The 20,711-nt window shown below is 52.7% G+C and overlaps 9 protein-coding genes across 9 annotated transcripts; 8 read left to right on the plus strand and 1 right to left on the minus strand.

Moving 5' to 3' along the window:
* Positions 1-316: 316 nt before the first annotated feature.
* On the plus strand, positions 317-2,177 carry BDV17DRAFT_298300 (fungal specific transcription factor domain-containing protein). Its single transcript, XM_073763662.1, has 3 exons — positions 317-737; positions 794-1,689; positions 1,753-2,177. The coding sequence occupies exons 1-3, from the start codon at positions 407-409 to the stop codon at positions 2,164-2,166; spliced, it is 1,641 nt and encodes a 546-aa protein (XP_073615824.1). The 5' UTR covers positions 317-406; the 3' UTR covers positions 2,167-2,177.
* Positions 2,178-2,222: 45 nt separating this feature from the next.
* BDV17DRAFT_262501 (uncharacterized protein) lies at positions 2,223-2,700 on the plus strand. The gene has a single exon (XM_073757789.1). The coding sequence runs from the start codon at positions 2,522-2,524 to the stop codon at positions 2,693-2,695; it is 174 nt and encodes a 57-aa protein (XP_073615825.1). The 5' UTR covers positions 2,223-2,521; the 3' UTR covers positions 2,696-2,700.
* Positions 2,701-2,739: 39 nt separating this feature from the next.
* BDV17DRAFT_298302 (uncharacterized protein) lies at positions 2,740-4,925 on the plus strand (the record flags this gene model as incomplete). The annotated part of the gene is made up of 9 exons (XM_073763663.1): positions 2,740-2,985; positions 3,024-3,067; positions 3,266-3,294; positions 3,346-3,646; positions 3,701-3,896; positions 3,932-3,999; positions 4,084-4,348; positions 4,477-4,610; positions 4,757-4,925. The coding sequence occupies exons 1-9, from the start codon at positions 2,767-2,769 to the stop codon at positions 4,923-4,925; spliced, it is 1,425 nt and encodes a 474-aa protein (XP_073615826.1). The 5' UTR covers positions 2,740-2,766.
* Positions 4,926-5,534: 609 nt separating this feature from the next.
* BDV17DRAFT_298305 (cytochrome P450) lies at positions 5,535-7,337 on the minus strand (the record flags this gene model as incomplete). Its single annotated transcript, XM_073763664.1, has 5 exons — positions 7,053-7,337; positions 6,139-7,004; positions 5,979-6,089; positions 5,755-5,918; positions 5,535-5,694 (listed from the first exon to the last, which is right to left on the minus strand). Exons 1-5 carry the CDS (start codon positions 7,252-7,254, stop codon positions 5,535-5,537), a joined length of 1,503 nt encoding a protein of 500 aa, XP_073615827.1. The 5' UTR covers positions 7,255-7,337.
* Positions 7,338-7,724: 387 nt separating this feature from the next.
* Positions 7,725-9,515, plus strand: BDV17DRAFT_262514 (class I SAM-dependent methyltransferase). The gene is made up of 9 exons (XM_073757790.1): positions 7,725-7,818; positions 7,879-7,919; positions 7,978-8,014; positions 8,129-8,179; positions 8,233-8,268; positions 8,316-8,437; positions 8,487-8,512; positions 8,566-8,596; positions 8,641-9,515. Exons 1-9 carry the CDS (start codon positions 7,777-7,779, stop codon positions 9,224-9,226), a joined length of 972 nt encoding a protein of 323 aa, XP_073615828.1. The 5' UTR covers positions 7,725-7,776; the 3' UTR covers positions 9,227-9,515.
* Positions 9,516-9,612: 97 nt separating this feature from the next.
* On the plus strand, positions 9,613-11,887 carry BDV17DRAFT_262515 (cation diffusion facilitator family transporter). Its single transcript, XM_073757791.1, has 4 exons — positions 9,613-9,878; positions 9,932-9,978; positions 10,029-10,115; positions 10,167-11,887. The coding sequence occupies exons 1-4, from the start codon at positions 9,800-9,802 to the stop codon at positions 11,490-11,492; spliced, it is 1,539 nt and encodes a 512-aa protein (XP_073615829.1). The 5' UTR covers positions 9,613-9,799; the 3' UTR covers positions 11,493-11,887.
* A 428-nt stretch (positions 11,888-12,315) lies between these two features.
* Positions 12,316-14,795, plus strand: BDV17DRAFT_262519 (putative manganese ion homeostasis (Fr)). The gene is made up of 2 exons (XM_073757792.1): positions 12,316-12,873; positions 12,930-14,795. The coding sequence occupies exons 1-2, from the start codon at positions 12,544-12,546 to the stop codon at positions 14,598-14,600; spliced, it is 2,001 nt and encodes a 666-aa protein (XP_073615830.1). The 5' UTR covers positions 12,316-12,543; the 3' UTR covers positions 14,601-14,795.
* An 846-nt stretch (positions 14,796-15,641) lies between these two features.
* Positions 15,642-17,950, plus strand: BDV17DRAFT_262521 (sugar porter family MFS transporter). Its single transcript, XM_073757793.1, has one exon. The coding sequence runs from the start codon at positions 16,241-16,243 to the stop codon at positions 17,837-17,839; it is 1,599 nt and encodes a 532-aa protein (XP_073615831.1). The 5' UTR covers positions 15,642-16,240; the 3' UTR covers positions 17,840-17,950.
* A 476-nt stretch (positions 17,951-18,426) lies between these two features.
* On the plus strand, positions 18,427-20,418 carry BDV17DRAFT_281571 (putative ab-hydrolase associated lipase; the record flags this gene model as incomplete). Its single annotated transcript, XM_073760043.1, has 2 exons — positions 18,427-18,658; positions 18,701-20,418. 2 exons carry the CDS (start codon positions 18,427-18,429, stop codon positions 20,416-20,418), a joined length of 1,950 nt encoding a protein of 649 aa, XP_073615832.1.
* Positions 20,419-20,711: the final 293 nt, after the last annotated feature.

Raw genomic sequence — 20,711 nt, forward strand, 5'->3', positions numbered from 1 at the left:
AGCTGAATGGAGTATCGTTATCTATCGATGCGCGCTTCGATTTTCTTTGTATTTCGTGGCAGACTGCTCTGCATTTCTATTCTTATTCACGGCAGCAGTTCGGCTAGCCCTAACCGGTTCCCGCTTGGTCTGGATAGTCGTCAGCGTTCCTCTCCACCATCACTGTCACGTTGTCAGAACAGATATTAGCAGTCCACAGTTTCCCAATTGCATCTCTACGACCGCTGCATTCAGTGGTTGAGTCGATTATCAACTCTGACGTTTGGATACCACGCGGATAGAGGCGGGCCGCAGACATTGGCTTTACCGAGGTTACCGCAGGCGCCCCATAATAAGGAATGCTTGGGCATACCAGCCACATTTGGTCGGTCGCCTTCCCACGAGAGAATTCAATTTCAAGGCAAAGATGGCCCGTGCTGCTCACGAAGTCTTCTTAGAGGCATACGAGATCTTCTGTGTCCACTACCACAGCAAGCCCTATACGCTCTTCAACCCCGACCTGTTTCGCCGCAGGATCGACCAGGGGCTCATCCCCCGCTATTTGCAATTCTCCTTTATCGCGACGGCTGTTCGATTTTCTTCGCAGTTAGAATGGAAGCAGCGCAAGCAGAAGACGATTGACGCTTATGCACGCTGTTCGTGGGAGATGATCATGTCCGAGCCGGATGGGCTGGGTAATGGATCAGACATCGCAGTTATTCAGGCGCTGGCTCTGTTGGCTATTATTGATGCGACGGGTAGGGCTTCGCGTTCTTGTTGTATCTGTTGGAGACGGTACTGACTTGACGATTAGCTGGCCGTCGACGTGCTGCTTGGGTGAAGATTGGGATGGCTGTGCGAATCAGCCAAGATCTGGAAATGATGCTAGAGCCTGACGATGGTCTTCCGGTTGAAGAACGCGAAGAGCGGCGCAATTTGTTCTGGTCGTTGTTTCTTCTGGATCGGTTCGTATGCTGCTCATTTCGAAGGCCGCCTGCTATCAAGGTGTCGGACTGTCTGTTGAAACTGCCAGTGAGCGATCCTCTTCGAGGCACCGAAATATCCTTGACGCTGGGAGAGCTGCTAGATGAGAGAGTTCGCGAGGAGTCAAGTCTTTCGATTGGACTTCCCGGGCTCAGTGTCGGGCTCGCGGCACTTTTGGGTCGTACAATAGACTGCATGATGAACTCTGATACAAAAGGCGTCGAACCGTGGCAGAGCGACTCGGACTACAGCGCCATTGCTCGCAGCCTCGAGGCTCTGAAGGAAATGACGGATCAGCACATTCCAGGGAACGGACATTCGACAAAGGAAGGAGAGATCAGACTGCCCCGAGGTGACCTCACCTCGCATTTCATCCTTTCCCTCACCCTCTACCACCTTGCTCACTGCATCCTCAGCCATCCCTTCCTACTTGGGATGAAAAGGGAAACATGCCAAAGCCCAGCGCCAGCCTGGTTCGACGCGCAATACGCCTCGTGCTGGGGCCATTCACAGGCGCTGACGACGCTGATCGCTGACGCCAAAGCAGCTGGCTACATGCTCGCGCCCTCCTTCTGCAGTTATTGCGTTCTCGTTGCTGGTACAGTCCACGCGATTCTTCTTTACTGCGAGGATAAGCCCGCCAGCGAGAGGGCCGCGAGATACCTGAGTACATCACTGGGTTATTTGTCGGAGGTCTCTGAAATGTGGCAGAACGCTTATATTATGGTGCGATGGTGCCCCAATCTGGTCCAATCTTTCCATATAAAATTGCATTGCTAACAATATCAGACTGACGCGCTCCGCTTCTTTACAAACCGCTGTGTCCGATACAGCGGTATACTGCTCGGCGCAGCAGGTCAAATCCATGACCTCACTCCAACCGACATCACCGTACTTCGGTCAGTCCTAGATTACTGGATCATGATGGACCCCGAAAATCCCATTTCCCAGCTCAGCTCCGTAAATATAGACTGCTTTCCCCGCACTCCAGGGCTTACGAACGATCTTCCTTCGTTAAGCCCCGGAGATGTCGATACGTCAGGCTCTGACGTGTCCAAGGCTGAAAGTCACACCGTAAACCCGGGAGATTTGATTGATTTGCCCATTTCTAGGGTTTCATCAGTGGATTCGGATGCGGATGAAGGGCTAGGGGGGTCCTTGCGATGGGATTGGGGTGCTGAGCTGGCTTCGGTCTTGGACTAACTTGTCTGATTGGCGTTCGTGTTCCGGGCCCCGGACTGTGTAGGGCATGCCGAGACTGCGCCAGAGTTGTTGGTCATGTCGTCGCATCGATTGGTGTACTCCCTTAGGTCTTGACGGTGCCGAGCGGGGCGGAATGCAGTGCAGGTCTCGATCAGTGCGCCGCAACAATCTGGGGAGAACTCCATGGCAGACATCATGCTGCTGACTCACTACCACCATTAACATGGGATTGTCTATGGCTGGGTTGGCCAAGGCTTCCTTGGCAGCGGTAGGCATGACCCTTCCTTTGAACACCGGTGCTATTTCAGGTGGCCAAGCACCCTGTTGTATGATCTCAATCTGCATATGCTAATCTATGGGATGCGCCTTGTTGAACCTCTTGCGGCTCAATCCACCGACGACTTGCGAATGGATTGCTTGCTCTTTGGCTAGCTATGAATGGCCAGGATATCGGTCCTGTCTCCCTGCGCCTTGGTCACTGCCTGGCTTGGGTTGCAGCCGTGTCGCTGTGAATTGTCTGCTTAGTTAGGACTGACGAATTCCAACCGATAATGTGGTCTACATTCAGGACGCATCGCAAAGCGAAGAATCACGCCAAGTATGTCGTGGAAACATACTCCTTTACAAGCTCTTTTTGCTACTGGTGTCTTTGGCTTTGGATCCTCAGTAGCACACCCCAACAAGCATGCTCGGTCAGAGAAGACAGAGAAAATTGCTTGGGGCCCCTGTGGAGATGTGCCAGGAGCAGATGCTGGTCGCGCCCAGTGCGGCAACCTAACCGTTCCCTTGGACTACACGAGTCCCAACTTGACTGCTACCGTGTCGACCTGCAGCTTCTCAAAGTGCCTGCCCTCCAGACCCCCAAGAAAGGAAGCATTCTATTCAATCTTGGCGGACCAGCGTAGCGAACCGGTCAACTCTGGCAGCGCAGGGCCCCAAATATTTTGCGTAAGAGCCCAACCGCCTACAAGCACTAGGGAAAGAGAAATATCGATTCGTGTAGTCAGTCTGAGCGGGAGTTAGTATGATCTCATCACCCACGACCCACGGTACGTCGTCTGATGTGAGTGGCTTGTGCAATCATATTGACACATAGTAGCGGCACTGGGAATACCTTGACCGCAAACCGTGTCAACACACGCGTGGAGGGGGACGTGACATACTACAATAATCAACAAGTCATTGTAGACCAAGAAGATACCGCCGTGCTCGGAAAGCTCTGGGGGGTTGGAAAAGTGGTATCCAACGCATGCTATGACTATCCGGGCCTTCGCAAAAACGGAAGCATGCTAAGCACGGCATTCACTGCGAGGGGCTTGATCCATATTGTGGACGCAGTCCAAGATGACGGGCTGTTGAGATTCTGGGGCGTTTCTTATGGGACAGTGCTGGGTGCCACTGTTGCTGCCGTGTTCGCTGACCGGGTCGACGGAATGGTCCTCGATGCCGTGTTGAATCCACACCTGTATTTTAACGGACAGTGAGTCCTTTTCGATCCTATACAAAAGTTCGAGCTGGCTAGCGTCTTTCTCAGCATCATTGAACGATGGGCAGCCGCTGACAAGGCCTTCTCGGCCTTTATCAAAGAATGCCTCAAAGTACCAGATCGGTGCGGCTTCAGCCATCGCAATCGCTCCGCAGAGGAGATTGAAGAAGACATCTACGCCCTCCTCGATAATCTCGAAATCGAGCCGCTCGTGGACGGCACAACCGTCATCGATCACAGTGCCGTGTGCGCAATTACATTCCCTTTTCTCTCTACAAGCCTCACCAATACAGCAATATGGTCCGCGCCCTAGACGGCCTCCTGTCATCGCCCCCTGAAATCACTCTGTTCAAAACGCTCTCGGAGGCGGAATTAGCTGAAACTGAGGGCCTGCTTCTCAACGATTAACCCGGGATCGCCATCTCCTGCAGCGACAAGCAGGCACCACAACAGACCTTCGAGGAGCTTGGCGAGGTGTTCGAGGCCCTTGAGGGTGGAAGCCGCCTCTTAGGCTCCATTGGCAAAACAGCGGCCGCGGCGTGTGCCAACTGGAGAGTCCCAGCCAAGGAGCGGCACGAAGACGACTTCAACGTCGCAACGAGACATCCGACGTTTATCATTGAAAACACTTACGACTTGGCTACGCCGTTCGCCTCGGCGCAGAATCTTAGCGCTACTCTTCCGGGAGCTCTGTTGGTGGAGCATGGTGGAAATTCGGGGTTTGTCTTCCCTTCCCTCCCCTCCTCTTTCCAGTTTTCTCCCTTGTTGCCGCACTGGGCATACCTACAGAGAATAGAAGTTGATTTATCTATCCACTCGAACAGCATGCATCCGACAAGCAGGTGTCGTCCTGCACAGTCCAGATCATTCGCGACTACGTCTCCAAGTGGACCCCGCCTGACTCTTACAAGTACTGTGAGACGGACTTCGGTCCGTTTGACAACTCCACCTTCGAGGAGTGGGCTATTCACAAGCCCATTTGGAGAGGTGGTTTGGAGGCGCAGTGTTGTCTCGAACTCTGCACCACGCAGCCTAGGTATAGAATTGCACATATCGCAACGGTCTTTTGTTTCCACGCCAGGTCTGCTTATGTGGCCTGGCTAGCCTGCTTCACGCGCCATGTCCTGAGCACACCCAGTCCAACACCCTGGTTTTCTTTCGCGTCTGTTCTCCTTTGGATATAATGCCCCGAGTCGAGATGGACATAACACAGTCTGCAGTTCGAAAACTCTTTCCCTTTACCGCCATTGTAGCTCAGGTGGTCCAGCCGTAGAGCGACGTTTAGTTGGGGGTTTCAAGTCGTAGCAACCCTAAAATACCCGAGTCCGTGTAAGCGACGGCAACGGATGAGCACATAACCTGTTCTCAATCTGGCTTGTCCAGTGCAGCAATTTAATTAATCGCTCAGCATTCTCTAGAGTACAGAGTGGATTCCTTACCTGCCTCTGAGCGGGTCTAAGACATAAGTATCTGTGTAGTGGGTACTCCTGCCGGAGACCTCCTATCCTACCTATATATCCATTATCTGAGACAAGGATTCGCTACGGCTTAGTCTAACAGTGACAGTGATACCGATAGAATTTACTTACTAGAATGAAGGATATATATTTATTTGATTAAATGAGGAAGGAGGACCTACCTAGGTTAACTGTATTGCGGATTTGGGTGGAGCCGGGTGGGAAGATTGACTAGCTATTGGAAGGGCCTCTCGTGGCCTGTACCTAGCCCGTCAAGTAGATGATTTGAACCTTCAACCTGAATTCAAGGCTTCATACGGATTCATCCAGTAGGCTAAGCTTCGCCTGAGTCTCGGGAATGTACAATAGTAGCTGTAGCAAATTACCACAATACCACTAGCGATTTATACTATTATCGTCTCCAGCTATCGAACTAAAACCCTAACGCCCTTCCTCCCCTCCCTCGCAAAAGGAAGGAAAAGATCATGCGAGATAGTCACGTCTTCCCGCGTAGTCTCGTATAGTTCTAGACCCATTCGGCGAACGATACTCGGGAGGGCGAGGAGGATTTCTGCTTTTGCGAGGCTGTTCCAAGGTTATTACAGTGACTTGGGTGCATTGATGCAAGTAAGGGTCCAAGCTTACTTCATCCCAATACACTGCCTCGACCCCTTCGTGAATGAGACCATATATTTCTCGAGATACTTTCGTTTCCTCGGGTCGAGCCATCGCTCGGGGATGAATTCGTGGGAGGAGGGGAAGATGTCCTCGTTGTGGTGGATCAGGGTACTTGTCATGCCGACGGGTGTCTGGGGCGATTGTTAGTAGGTAAAGGTAGTTTATGGGGTGGAGAGAACAGCAGAACATACACCTGCTGGAATTGACCACTCGCGGAACTGCAGGTTGCGGTCTGGGGCGATGCGTTGAAGTCTTGAGCTGACCCCGTAGGAAAGTCTAAGTCCCTCGAGCATAACGGATGTCTGCTTCGTTGTTAACGGGTTGAAGTACTGAGGAAAAGAGCGAGCTCACCAGGTACGGCATCTGCTCAAAGTCGGTCAAAGTTGCAGTGTTATCCGGGTCCAACCGGTTCAGCTCCTCCTTCAGCTTCGCTAATTTCTGCGGATTCTCGAGGAGGTAGTAGGTCGTCCAGGTCAGCATCTTCCCTGTCGTCTCTGCCCCCGCTCCGATGACGACCTGAACCTCCTGCGCCAGTCGTTCTGGCGATTTCTCTTCCGGTGGAAGATTACTATTGAGAACGTCGTGGAAGAAAGTGGGCTGGCTGAACTGGCTTTTGACCTTCTCATAACCCTCCGCATTCTGTTCGTTCATGATTGAATTGACGATCTTATTACACCGGTCTTGGAACTGAAAAACAAGGCCCATGCCAGGGTAGACCCGAGAGAGCAACCACTGCGGCATGAGAGTGAAAACCAACCCCAACCATGGGAACGCCTTCATGTACACGCCGCTCTTCGCACTACCAGCGATGGTCTCACTCCAGTCGGGGATGAAGTCGGGTTCGTCGAGGTAGTGGAATCCCGCGCCCATGGTGTAGTCCGAGACGACGTCGGTCGTGAAGCAAGTAAACACATGCTGCAGGTTGATCGGTGTCCCCGTGCCTTTATACGCTTGTAAGCGCTCGCAGAGCTTATCAACCAGGCCCTGGATGAGCGGCTCTTGTTTGCGAACGCGGGCCGTCGAAAAGTACGGATTCATGTTGGAGCGCAGGAGACGGTGGTGATGATGGTCGACGGTCGCGACCATTGAGCGAGTGACGCCGAACTGCTTCGTAAAGTATGCATATTTGTTTCGGGGACTATCGCGTGAGTATAGATCTTCGTAGTACTCAGGGTCGTTGATATGCAGCTCATGCGGGCTAATGCGGACGATAGGGCCTGACAAGTCAGCCACGAACCCTATCTCACCAGTCAAAATAAGCTTACCATATTTCTCATGCATCTTCGCAATCTCAAACGTATACTGTCCCCACCTGAATGCATCGTGATAGGTTTCATACCACAGCGTCGCGGCCGCCGGCTTGGGACCCGGGAATTTGGCCAGGGGCGACAGCCATAGCCGGTAGATCACCAAGCCAAAAACATACACGAGCCAGACAAAGGAAACAGCCGCCACTAACTGAAGCATGATTCTAGAATATGATATCCGCGCCTCTGTCCCTTCAGTAAAATCTCCGAAAGACGTTGCCTCCCACGTCTACGAAAATGACATCCATCCGCTCGGTAGGTCACCCCATTCTCATATAAACCAAGCGCCCAGCTCCCTTCCACCTAGTGCCCTTTGTACGATCCATCTTTAATATATTCGATAGTGAACCCCGCTACCGTGTAACCTAGCCGCCGTCTAGCTCCATGCCAACGGGAACGGCGGAATGATTTATCATTTATTATTCGCTAAGGCCGTTAGTTCCACGTTGTGAAACAGCCAGTTCGTTGAGCGAGCGGCCTCGAAAATATCGTCTGCAGCTGCACAGATCCTTATTGGAGAATGATTAAGCGTTAAACGCTAGGCCGTCAAACGGCGCGATCATTCGCGTGGCGGGGGAAGTTCCGTTAAATAAAAGCGCCCAGGAACTTAGGGTTCTCTTCCGCTGGGTCTCCAACTCTCATGGTTTTCTGGTCTGTCAAATACCATCGATAAGTGGTCACCATGGTCCACCCGTCGCAGCGAGAGGGACCCATCGTTCCAGAGGTGAGTTGCGATCCAGGTGCGCGCAATGCACTGACCAGCTAACCGCATCGGCGACTCCAGGGAGATTCAGATGTCTATGACGACAGCGATTATGCCAGCGTGTGCGTCACTTCGGTCTCGAGCAACCCGGACGAATAATGGCTGACAGAGCAATAATAGGGCTGCCGGAAGCTCAACGGCATCGCTCGCATCAAGCGTGCTAAATTACCAGTAGGCTAATTTTGACGTTGTTATTAAGATACGCAAGTTTGACTTTGTATCCAGATACGAGGTCGGCTGCTTTACTCGGCGACTTGAGCAGCGCTAATAGCGGCAGAATGGACGCCGATACCACGCCTATAGACAAGGGGAGTATATGTTTGTACGGCAGCCTGTCCGTGGGGTTTGATATCATGGCTGATAAGGGGATTCCAGCCGAATGATGACCGCGAACAAGAGCGACTCGACCTTGTACGTTGAAGCTACCGAATGGCTTACGGAGGCTGACAATGTTGAAGCATTCTCACATTTGCAACCTCGCCCTTGGGGGAAACCTATATCGTGCCCCTCTAAACGCGGAAATAAAGAAAATCCTAGATTTAGGGACGGGAACCGGAGCATGGGCGATCGAGATGGCTGAGTATGCTGGTACTAATTGTAGAGGTCCTAACTAACCGGGTGGTTGATAGCGCCTTCCCCGAGGCAATCGTGACGGGTTTGTTCAAGGTTCGGGAAAAAGAAGGGTCACCTATTGACAGCTGATTTTAGGAACGGACCTGAGCCCAATCCAGCCCACATGGTAGGTTCGGTGGTCTCGTGGATTGAACCTGCTGACGCGGGCAGGGTACCTCCGAATTGTCGGTTCGAGGTCGACGACTTTGAGCTCCCGTGGAACTTCTCGCATCCGTTTGACTATATCCATATGAGAGGCATCGAGGGCTCGGTCAAAGACTTCGATCAACTGTTCACGCAAGCCCACGACAACCTGACACCAGGCGGTTGGTTCGAGATCTGCGACTTCACGGTGGGCGTCTTCTCAGACGACGATACGGCAGAAAAAGCGACCAACATGCAGCGCTGGCGAAATCTCCTCGTAGAAGCCAGCAAGAAATTCGGCAAGCAGTTCAGCGTCGCACAAAACTATAAGCAATGGATGACCGACGCCGGCTTCAAGAACGTGCAGGAAGAAATATACAAAGTGCCCTTCTCGCCTTGGGCAAAGGAGCCCCAATTGAAGGAACTAGGCCGATGGCACCAAGCCAACATGCTGGAAGCGCTCGAGGCATACTCATTGGCGCTGATGACGCGGTTCCTGGGGTGGACTGTGGAGGATGTCCGGGTGCTGCTGGCGGGAGTGCGGAAGGAGCTGACGGACCGCACGCTGCACATCTATTCGCGCCTCTATGTGGTGTACGCGCAGCGAGAATGAGTGGCGCTTGGTATTGACATGTTTTGACGAGATATTGAGTTGGTTTTCAGCGATCTATAGTATCAGTGTGTATAGTTTAGCCAGTTGTTGGAGCGATCGATCCGACCTCGGGAGAATATGACGCAATGCTATTGCGCAGTGAGTGAGAGCAACAAAGCTGCCGGAAATCGCCGGTGCTCTCCACTGAATAGTAGTAATAGAAACAAAACTTTTTCGCAGCGAGTATCCAGAATTCATTTAGGTCAAAAGCCAAAAAGATCTGGACTAGTTCATAGTGCGCGAAGTGGATGCTGCAGCTGGGAGACTAGTTCCGTGTAGTGTGAGAGAAAAAAGATAAGAAGGCAGAAAAGCGCCGCCACTCTCTCGTTTCTGGTTCTGCGGCAAAGCTCCGACCTCGACCTCGACTCTCTCCAACTCCCTTCACTCTCTTCAACCTTTCCTTTCACTCATGCAACACTCGCATCCTCTGCGTCGATACTGCAGCACCTAGTTTCTCGCTTTTCCGAGCGGTCGCCGCCCTCCATCCCCTCCGATCGCGCATCTTCGTCTGGCTGCGCGTCGCAAACAGCCACCATGGGCCTCTCCAAGACCAACAGGATTCTGATCCTGTTGGTGATCGATTCGGCCTTCTTCTTGCTGGAACTTATTGCTGGTTAGTACTTTCTACAGAAAACTGCTTTTGATCGTCTACTGACACCGTGCTAGGTTACTCCGTCCACTCCCTTGCCCTCGTCGCGGATTCCTTTCATATGGTACGAATTCCGATCCTCCGCTCCTGTTCAACATGGCTAACACCACCTAGCTTAACGATGTGATCTCATTACTTGTTGGTCTCTGGGCTGTCAAAGTCGCGAACCGCGAAACGTCCTCCAAGATGTATACATACGGCGTGAGTTTCCTTTGCCCCGCCCTTGTTTGGATTCGGACTGACTCGAATTAGTGGCAACGAGCTGAAACCCTCGGTGCGCTGGTCAACGGTGTCTTCCTCGTCGCCCTGTGTTTGTCGATTTTTCTCGAAGCGATACAAAGATTGGTAGAGCCGCAGGAGGTGAAGAACCCAAAGCTGGTCTGCATTGTAGGATGCGCTGGGTTGGTTTCGAATATCCTGGGTCTGGTTCTATTCCATGACCACTCGCATGGACACGGACACAGCCATGGACACTCGCATGGCGATGTGGAGGAAGGCCACGGCCATGAGCATGCGCACGAACATAGTCCTGCTGTACGTGACTACTTTCTTAGCCGTATATTCGATCATCCCGTTAACTGGCGTGTACAGGCCGAAATAACCGAACCGATCGCCGCATACTCCCGCCGCCGAACTCTTGACAGCCAGACTCGCAGCTCTCGCCGCTACAGCAACCCTACCCGTGGCTTGGAGGATATCGGCGGTCACCCAGCTAGCATGAGACAAGACATCATTAGTGCTGCGAGCCGAAACCAGTATGCGGAGGATGACGACAGTTACGATTCGGACTCCCGGAATGGATCGGCAGACAACCTTGGTCCCACGGAAAGATCGACGCTGCTTGGTCATAAAGATCGCGCGGCCAACTATACCGATGAGCACGCTCCTGTTCGGACGTCGAAGTACGACCCGCATGAGACTCACAACCACGCCCAGCCCAAGCCCAAGGATAAGAAGCATGGTCATGATCTCAACATGCGCGGTGTCTTCCTCCACGTCATGGGCGACGCTCTGGGCAATATCGGTGTCATCCTTTCTGCTCTTGTCATCTGGCTTACAGATTACTCGTGGAGGTACTATGTCGACCCCGGTATCTCGCTGGTGATCACGGTCATCATCCTGGCATCAGCGATTCCTCTCTGCAAGGCGGCCTCGCGCATCTTGCTACAGGCTGTGCCACAAGGAGTCAGCATTGACCACATCAAGGAAGATATTGAACAACTCCCTGGTGTCATTGGTTCCCACCACCTTCACGTCTGGCAATTGAGCGACACGAAGACTGTCGCCTCAATCCATATTCAAGTCGACACTGAGATCAAGGGCGAGGGTTCCGAGCGGTACATGCACCTCGCGAAGCAAGTGAGGCAATGCCTACATGCCTACGGCATTCACTCCTCCACCATCCAGCCTGAGTTCCCGCGCGATAGCGACACGGAAGACAACCAGGCGGGCTCGTACTCGCAGTCAGGAATCCCCAGCCGTGCACCTAGTGTCCGAGACGGCGATCCTCAGGCCTGTCTTTTGGAGTGTGGCGACGACTGTAACGGTGGACACTGCTGTCCCACGAAGCCTACCTAATCACTTTTCTTATCTATACATTGGTCTATTGATAGGTGTTACCAAAAGCTCTTGCATTGTATTGTTTATACCCCGCATTCTCCTCCGGTTGAGGAGCCTTGGAGAAGTTCCTCCATCACACAGCATATTTCTTGTCTCTTAGATAGTGCGCCTTTGAGATCCTAATGATACAACATGATACCTTGGCTACTCTACGATAATTTCTCAGTAGTTGCACCATTTTTAAGTGTTTCGCTTGGCATTTTCAATTGGGCTATTGATGTGCTTCACAGTGTGGCGGAAATATATATATTGCTTTCAATCTGACAACCCTGCACAGTTTAGTGGTGGATCATCGTTCTAGCATATTTTATTTGTGCTTACAGACTCTCATGAGAGTAAAAAAGCTGCGAAATAATACTAAAAAAAAATCCTGTTTTCCTCCACGAATGCCCTGCCCACGACTCGGGAAGTATAGAGAGGCAACGCACGTGACATGGCCTAGCTATGAGCTATGGAGGTGACTAATAGTGTTGAATCCAGGTCAGGTGACCAAGGTGACTATGGGATGAATTGAATTAAAAGGCAATGATCTTCTAACCACAGTCTGTATAGCGGTTTAGATAGGTGGCCAGAGGCCTCATTAGATCCTGAATAGGTAGTGTCGTATCCTATATCCTCTATCACTAGTGTGTTTCCTTCGTCTCAATAATGTATGTGTAAACCGAGCCAGGCGCTGTACTAACTTAACCATCGGCTTGGCTGAGTAATCCCAACTAACGAACGAACTATGAGACCGTCACCGCTGACACTAGCTCTGGAGTCTGGACTCTCTGAAGGACAACAGCACGACTCCTTACTCCGCAAACCACTTAAACTATTCCGCATCTCCAGGTTTAATAATGCTGTCACTCCTTTGATTTCCATTCTATACCATCTTTTACCGACACCCTATTCAATGCCGTCGCATACCCGAATTGGCGACGATCTCACAAAGCGGCACCAACCTCAACTTCCGCGGAGCAATGCCACGCCGATAATCCTACGTCCTCCCATCGGTTGACACTCGACCATGAGCTATTCTTACCTACCCACGAGCGCCAGTGCTTACCGTCCTTCCCGTCGAGAATTGTCTCTTTCTGGTACTTTGAAGACCGTTCACGATGCCTTGCCCCAATGGGCTACGCAAGGGATGTCCACCGCGGCCGGTGCGGCATCGAGTCGATTGAACAAATATAAGAACAAGGATGAAGTCAAGGCATTAGTGACAAGAACAAGCAAAACCCTATTTACGATCACGAATGGTCTCATAGTGCTTTGGATTTGCACTCTTTGGTGGGGAGAACGGAGCGTCTTCAGGGACAGTATCGAGTCCTGTACCTGGGGCGCATGGGAGCAATGGGTTAGTCTGGTTGTGTTGTCTACTGAATATATAATCCTGACAAGTTGTCTATCTAGCCTACCGATGCTAGACCGCACCATGTCGCCTTCATCGCAGACCCCCAACTAGTCGATCCTCACACCTACCCCGACCGCCCGTGGTTACTTTCTACCTTGACGATCAAATTCACAGACCAGTACATGCGTCGCTCATTCTCGTCAATACAACACTCTCTCGACCCTGACTCGGTGATATTCCTCGGCGATCTGTTCGATGGCGGGAGGGAATGGGGGACTCGGTACAGCCAGAGCCCTGAGGAACAGTGGAGGAAATACGACGATGATTTCTGGAAGAAAGAGTTCCATCGCTTTTCCAAGATATTTTTCAACCCCTGGGAAAGTCAGGAGACGCATTCAACGAACCCGCGCGGTCGGAGGTTCATCGCCAGCTTACCGGGGAATCATGACCAAGGTTTCGGCTCGGGCGTCCAAGTACCAGTTCGCGATCGCTTCCAGAATTTCTTTGGCAGTGGGAATCGAGTTGATGTTATTGGGAACCATACATTCGTGTCCGTGGACACGGTTTCGTTGAGTGCGATGGATCAGCCTGATCTGCAGACTGGGAGTACTGGCGGAGGGGTAGATGGCGAGCGGCCAAACCAGAAGATCTGGCAGCAGCCAGAGGACTTTTTGAACGAAATGAAAGCCCACCGAGGTCGGGCAGAGATGGACGAGCTATGGTTCCTGGGGAAGCCGAAAGAGGGTCGGCTGTTCAAGCACGAAGTCACTGATGAAGTCTCCAAGCCTACGATACACCGGGAAGACGATCCGGAGATTATCGGGTTTCCCGCTATCCTTCTGAGCCATGTGCCGTTGCACCGTAAGGCAGCAACGCCGTGTGGACCGCTCAGGGAGCGATACCCTCCGTCCGCCGAAGGGTTAGAAGAGGACGAGCCGAACGCCCTCAAGCTTAGCGGGGGATATCAGTACCAGAATGTGCTAACGAAGACCATCTCCAATGATATCGTGTCCAAGATCGGCCCGAACTTGGTTCATGTGTATTCTGGAGACGACCATGACTATTGCGAGATCAGGCACCGGGAGTTCAGCGGCTCTCCAAAGGAAATCACAGTCAAGAGTACATCCTGGGCGATGGGGGTTCGCAAACCAGGCTTCGTCCTAACAAGTCTCTGGAACCCCATTGATCCTGCCACGGGCAAGTCACTCGAATCAGGAACCACGGTCCAAAACCACCTCTGTCTCCTCCCCGACCAACTATCCATCTTTGTCTACTACGGCCTCACTCTAGCCTTCACCCTTACCGTCCTAATCATTCGATCCCTCGTCCTCGCCCTCCGTACAACCTCAACACCACCCGACAACCAACCAATCCTCCCCCTCACCGAGACCCCAACGCGCGAAATCCGCACCCGCGCTCGAGCCGTCTCACACACCTCCTCCTCCAGCATCCCAAACACATTCATAAAACCAGGTGGGTTAGCCAGGCGCGCCTCGAATGGGAATTCCCGCTATACCCCGCCCCAGTCACACAATGACGCCTACCCCAGTGCGGGCTACGGATACGGATCTGAAACAGACACATCCAAGTGGAAACCCAGTAATTGGGACCGAAGGCGGCGCGGCGGTGACTCGCTTTTTGGACGGGTGCGGTTTGAGTTTTGGGATTCGGTTAAGAAGGTTGCGCACGTGGCGCTGGTTTGGTATTTCTTTTTGATTTGGGTGTGGTGATTTGTTAGCCCCCGATGTGAATACGGAGTATACAGTAGATTATACGCATATATGGGTTGACTTAAGGTTGCATGGATGGGACTTTTCGTTTCGGGTCTTGATTGTACTCTTTTCTACCTTGTTCTATCCTTCATATTTACTATACAACTGTTGAACATTCTTGGAAAAATTTACTTTGTCATTGTTCATGCTAGATTATTTCTAATATGGGCCATGAGCTATAATAATACTGGGCCGCCCGGCTGCAGGGCGCCGTCATAGAAACACGGAGAAGGAGGGATAAACAAGCACCCGACCTTCCGCGGTGGCGAATAATTGCCTAGTCAAAAACTAGCACCGTATGGATACTAGAACTAAGGTAAGCCGTTGCTTTGCTTTCGACCTAACCCGGTTCAGACAGCAAGCGAAGGAGTGTGAAGGTCTAGCCAAGCACCTCTTGGCTGGACTTAGCGCTCGCTTATGTCGCGCATCGCTGGGGGCGGGCAAATCCCGGCGAAATCTGATCTCGCACACTGCAGAGGTGAACCTCAGCTTCGTCTACGTCTTCGCTGTAGATACCTACTATTGGAATTTTCTCGCAGAGATTTCGAGGCTTAGACCTCGCTTCCAACAAAGCTGAATGGATAAAATAGCTTTTTGATCACGAGATGCAGAGAGTGGTCGGTCGGTATCCACAAAAGGGCCCGAGACTCAACAAGGCCATTGTGCCCGAGATCGGCCCCGGCCGAGCCTGGGGTTCGTTGAGGTCGAGATTGCTGCAGCTGCTCTTTGCAGATCGGTTGAGATTTTACACAATACATTCTGGACAATAACAATAATGGCATTGTGAGCAATCATGAGCTGGTATGAACAATAGCAATAGTGAACGTTGTAAATTCTAGAAGGGTGACTCGGCAGGCCGACCGCATGCGGCATCTTGTTCTCCCGATCGCATTCCAGTTTGAGCATCGTATCAGTTGCCCGTGTGCCACCCCAGAATGCCCCGCGACCGGCTCTGTCCATCTCTGTGTTACTGACACACTGTGGGACTGCGACTACAGCAGGAGATTCGGGCAACTTCGAGTCTCTTCCCGGGCACCATCCCAACCACCGGTATAGCCTCTGCGATAGCCAGGAAAAGAGAAAGATCCCGACCGAGGGGACTGTTATTCTCCACCCCGGTGCTGCTGCTGTGCCCCTGGCCAGCGTTCCAGCTCGTTTCGACCCATGGATTTGGTCACCGCTAACCCCAGACCATGCTGGCTAGACGACGGAACTATCCCCTTTTCACCCCGCGATCCCATACTCGGTGCAATCTCCGCGATTCTGCTGTGCGGATCTTGTCTGTTCTGCGCTGGTCACTCCGTGTTTCTCGACTCTCACCGGTTGCAGAGTGGCGGTTGCTGCTTCCGGCCTTTGGCCGGGGCCTTCCCCAGCCCAGATCGGCTTTGGACCGGGGAAGCCCACGACTCCATGATGGACTACAAAAGGGACCTCATGGTCGGTGGTGGGAAAGACACTATCTTACTTCTCTCTGCATCTCATCTCGACTATAAAACCTATCTCGACGGCTCAGCTTCAGCTTTATTGACTCAATCTTCCCTATTACCTTTACCACCTTTATTGTTTACCTCGCATCTCCATTTCCATCAACTCCTACCATGGGCTTCATGCTCAGGAAACCCGACGATGCGGCGGGCTCTGCAGCCCCTGCCATCATGATCGGCCTCTTCGTGGCCTTTGGTGGTGTCCTCTACGGCTACGACACCGGCACAATCAGCGGCATTCTCGCGATGAAATACTGGCGACAGCTTTTCTCTACCGGCTATGTGAATCCTGCAGATGACTTTCCTGATGTTACGTCTTCCCAGTCCTCAATGATTGTATCTCTGCTCTCGGCTGGTACTTTCTTCGGAGCCCTCACTGCTGCCCCGGTCGCCGACTACTTCGGGCGTCGCATTGCTATGATCATCGACTGTTTCGTCTTTTGCTTTGGTGTCATTCTGCAGACTGCTGCTACTGCTATTCCGCTGTTCGTTGCTGGCCGCTTCTTCGCTGGGTTCGGTGTTGGGTTGTTGTCTGCGACTATTCCTCTCTACCAGTCTGAGACGGCGCCCAAGTGGATTCGTGGTACCATTGTCGGTGCTTACCAGCTTGCGATTACGATTGGTCTGCTTCTTGCTGCTATTGTAAATAACGCCACCAAGGACCGCAACGATACTGGTTCCTACCGTATCCCCGTTGCCGTTCAGTTCGCCTGGGCTATCATCTTGGTCGTGGGAATGATCATTCTTCCTGAGACCCCCCGGTTCCTCATCAAGCAGGGTAAGCATGAGGCTGCTACCAAGGCACTTGCTCGTCTTCGTCGCCTGGATGTGAATGATCCTGCCCTTGTTGAGGAGCTCGCTGAAATCCAGGCCAACCACGAGTATGAGATGAGCGTCGGCAAGGCTAGCTACGTGGAGATCCTGCGCGGATCCATTGGCAAACGTCTTGCTACAGGATGTGCTGTTCAGGCGCTACAGCAGCTTGCTGGTGTCAACTTCATCTTCTACTACGGAACCAAGTTCTTCGAGCACTCCGGCATCACCAACAGCTTCATCATCACTTTGATCACCAATGTCGTCAATGTTGTCTCCACCCTCCCCGGACTCTGGATGGTCGAGAAGTGGGGTCGTCGCCCGCTTCTGCTCTTCGGAGCCGTCGGTATGTGCGTCAGTCAATTCATTGTCGCCATCGTCGGCACAACCACCGAATCCACCGTCGCCAACAAGGTTCTGATCGCCTTCGTCTGCCTTTACATCTTCTTCTTTGCTTCCTCTTGGGGTCCCGTCGCCTGGGTCGTCACTGGTGAGCTCTTCCCGCTCAAGGCCCGCGCGAAGTGTCTTTCCATCACGACCGCAGCGAACTGGCTCCTCAACTGGGCCATCGCCTACGCCACTCCCTACATGGTCGACTCCGGCCCCGGAAACGCCAACCTCCAGTCAAAGGTCTTCTTTATCTGGGGCGGATTCTGCTTCATTGCCGGTATCTTCGTGTGGACCTGCATCTACGAGACGAAGGGTCTCTCACTGGAGCAGGTTGACGAGCTCTACGCCAAGGTCTCCGCTGCCTGGCGCTCCAAGGGCTTCGTCCCTTCTGTGCACTACACTGACGTGCGGGATGTTTCTGCCTCGCGCAAGGGCAGCACCTTGGCTGAGTTGGAGCATGATGCTCAGGCCAAGCAGGGCCTCCAGCACATTGAGAAGGCGTCTGTTTAGAGCATGTTTAGATTATCTTTGTCTGCTATGATGTATTGTATTAGCAACTTGATTTAGAGCGAACTGTATCTATATGTTAGACGTGTTATGAATGGACGTTAACTGTACGAACTCCTCCACCATTGCGCGATAAGATACTCGCAGTTCCTGACAATGCAGCCTCAGGCAACTTTGACAGCGAGATCGGCCAATGATTGCGATTGGCTGGACATGTGACATCAGGCTCCAATTCGCAAGAGTCCGGAAGGGGAAGGGATCGACCAAAAAGAGGCAATGCCGGACTGGGGTTTGCGACTCCAACTGCGAGCGCGTCGTCACCACCTTCTCTGTCTTTTTTGCCCTTTTCTTTCCTTGATTCTTCGTTATTCTTAATATTACTCTTCTCTATATGCACCTTTTGCTACCACGACCCTACCAACCGACCGCGTACCACCTGATCAAATCCTCCTGGTCCTCCTGATACATCACACTGACTACACTCCTACACCGCACCTCCAACTCCCGTCCGACATGACGCACCTGCCTCCGCACCGTATCCCATGACGACCCCCTGACGCCTCCTTAGCACAGTGACTGCCACCGGCAATATGTTAACATCGCCAAATCCATCCCAGGATGCCGTCACTACCACAATCGAGTCCGTATATGGGACAGCGCAACTCCCGTCGCGAAAGTCTAACGAAAATCCCAAAGACCGACTGAGCCCGATAATGACCGATATGAACACCAGTTGCCGGATCGCTGAGCCGTCACACAGTACTTCGACGCCGACTGAGACTGAGAGCCCGGCTGTGCTTAGGTTGCAGGCTCTTGATAGAAGTATAGACAGGGATAGAGATAGAGATATGGACAGAGATAGAGAGAGGGTCCCCAATGAAGGCGGCGACGACGAGATCTCAACGGTGACGGATGGACTCCTCAGCGACAGGCGTCCCTCGACCTCGCTGCCGACTCCGGCGACTACGTCTCGGACGGCTGGGGCGCTCTTCAGTTTACCAGCGCATCCGTTGTTTCCTCCCTTGCCGATCTACGAGCATCCGCCGAAGGCGCTCGATACGCTGAAGTATCTTGCGATTCGAGGGATTTCGTTTGTTCTTTCGCTGTTGTTTCTGTTGGTTGTTGTGATTGGGGCGCTGTTTCGGGGGGGTTGGGTTTTGCTAGTTTCGGCTGGGAAATGGTTCCGAGGGAAGACTCCGCAAAGGAGATTCTACGAGGAAGAGCAAGCGCGGAGGTTAGATCGTCGGACCTCGTCGCGAAGATGGAAGCTTCGACAGGAGAAAAGGGAGGTTGACGAGGAAGTACCGGATGATTGTCCTCCTCTAGAAGGAGGAAAGGACCCTGTCGTCGGCGACGTCGCGTACTATGCCAGACGAGTCGGTCTGGACGTGGAAACGTTCAAAGTCGAGACTGAAGACGGTTTTATCCTAACGTTATGGCACGTCTATAACCCGCAAGAGTACGCCCCTCTACCCGCAAGCGAGCGAGGCCCGCGGGGCCCGTACGCCTTCAACAGAGTAAAAGATGGACATTCATTCAACGGCACTCGCCGCAAATATCCTGTCCTCCTAATGCACGGCCTCCTCCAAAACTCCGGCGCATACTGCGCCAACGACGACGACAGCCTCGCCTTCTTCCTCTGCAAATCCGGCTACGACGTCTGGCTAGGGAATAACCGGTGCGGACTGGAGCCCGAGCACACCAGTATGCTCGACTCTGACCCGCGCATGTGGTCCTGGACAATTCAGCACATGGGCGCGTTCGATGTAACAGGCTTGACATCCCGCGTCCTCTACGAAACCGGATACGAGAAACTAGGGCTCGTCTGCCACTCTCAGGGAACAGCACAGACGTTCGTCGCGCTAGCGAAATCCCAACGGCCCGAGTTAGGAGACCGCATTTCTGTATTCTGCGCCCTCGCGCCAGCAGTTTACGCCGGCCCCCTCGTGGAACGAATCTACTTCCGATTTATGCGCCTCGTCTCTCCCGCTGTTTTCCGTCTCATCTTCGGCATCCACTCCTTCATTCCTTTTATGGTTACCGTGCGCGGCCTCCTCCACGCCCGTATCTACGGAACACTCGGGTACATCGTCTTCTCGTACTTATTTAATTGGAGTGATAGTCGCTGGGATAAGGGGCTCCGCGATCGCATGTTCCAATTCGCCCCGGTGTATGTCTCCTCCGAGACGATTCGCTGGTGGCTAGGCGCGGAGGGGTTCTCGACGCATCAGTGTATCCTCGAGAATCTTAGTAGTAGCGCGAATGCTTCGCCGGAATCCAACAACCCAGACAATAACCCAGACACAGCCTGGTACGGCCCCCACACGCCCCCCCTCGCCCTCTGGATCGGCGGAAACGACAAGCTCGTCGACGGGTGTAAATTGTTGGCGCGACTACAGAGCGGTCGCGAGCCGCATGTGACCATTGCGCATGCGAAGGTGATTGAGGGGTACGAGCACCTTGATGTCCTTTGGGCAATGGATATGATTGAGCAGGTTGGGAGTGAGGTGCGACAGGTTCTTTGGGAGACTATGGGGCCTGAGGCGAGGAGGGTTAGTGTTGTGCCTAGGGGGGTTGGGTAATTTGATTCAATTGAGAGGGGGTAATGGGGCCTGGCCTGGTTTGGCTTGGCAGGGCTGTAGGTATATATGTTCTGTTCCTTTCTTGTATAAGCTTTTCTCGGTAGATAGAGTATAATGTTTATTACGACTGCTATGAATCGAGCGAATCTTATTTGTTTTCACCGTTGAGCGACAGGCCCACCCAGATTGGAGCAGACGAATGTTGCTTTTGTTCGTTTACGCGAACTCATCGCCCGAATGAAATGCAACAACCGCACCTCAGGATTATATATGCCCAACCAAAATCAATCCAA

Source organism: Aspergillus undulatus (assembly GCF_047715775.1).
Source record: "Aspergillus undulatus strain CBS 261.88 unplaced genomic scaffold BDV17scaffold_22, whole genome shotgun sequence".
Classification (NCBI taxonomy): domain Eukaryota; kingdom Fungi; phylum Ascomycota; class Eurotiomycetes; order Eurotiales; family Aspergillaceae; genus Aspergillus; species Aspergillus undulatus.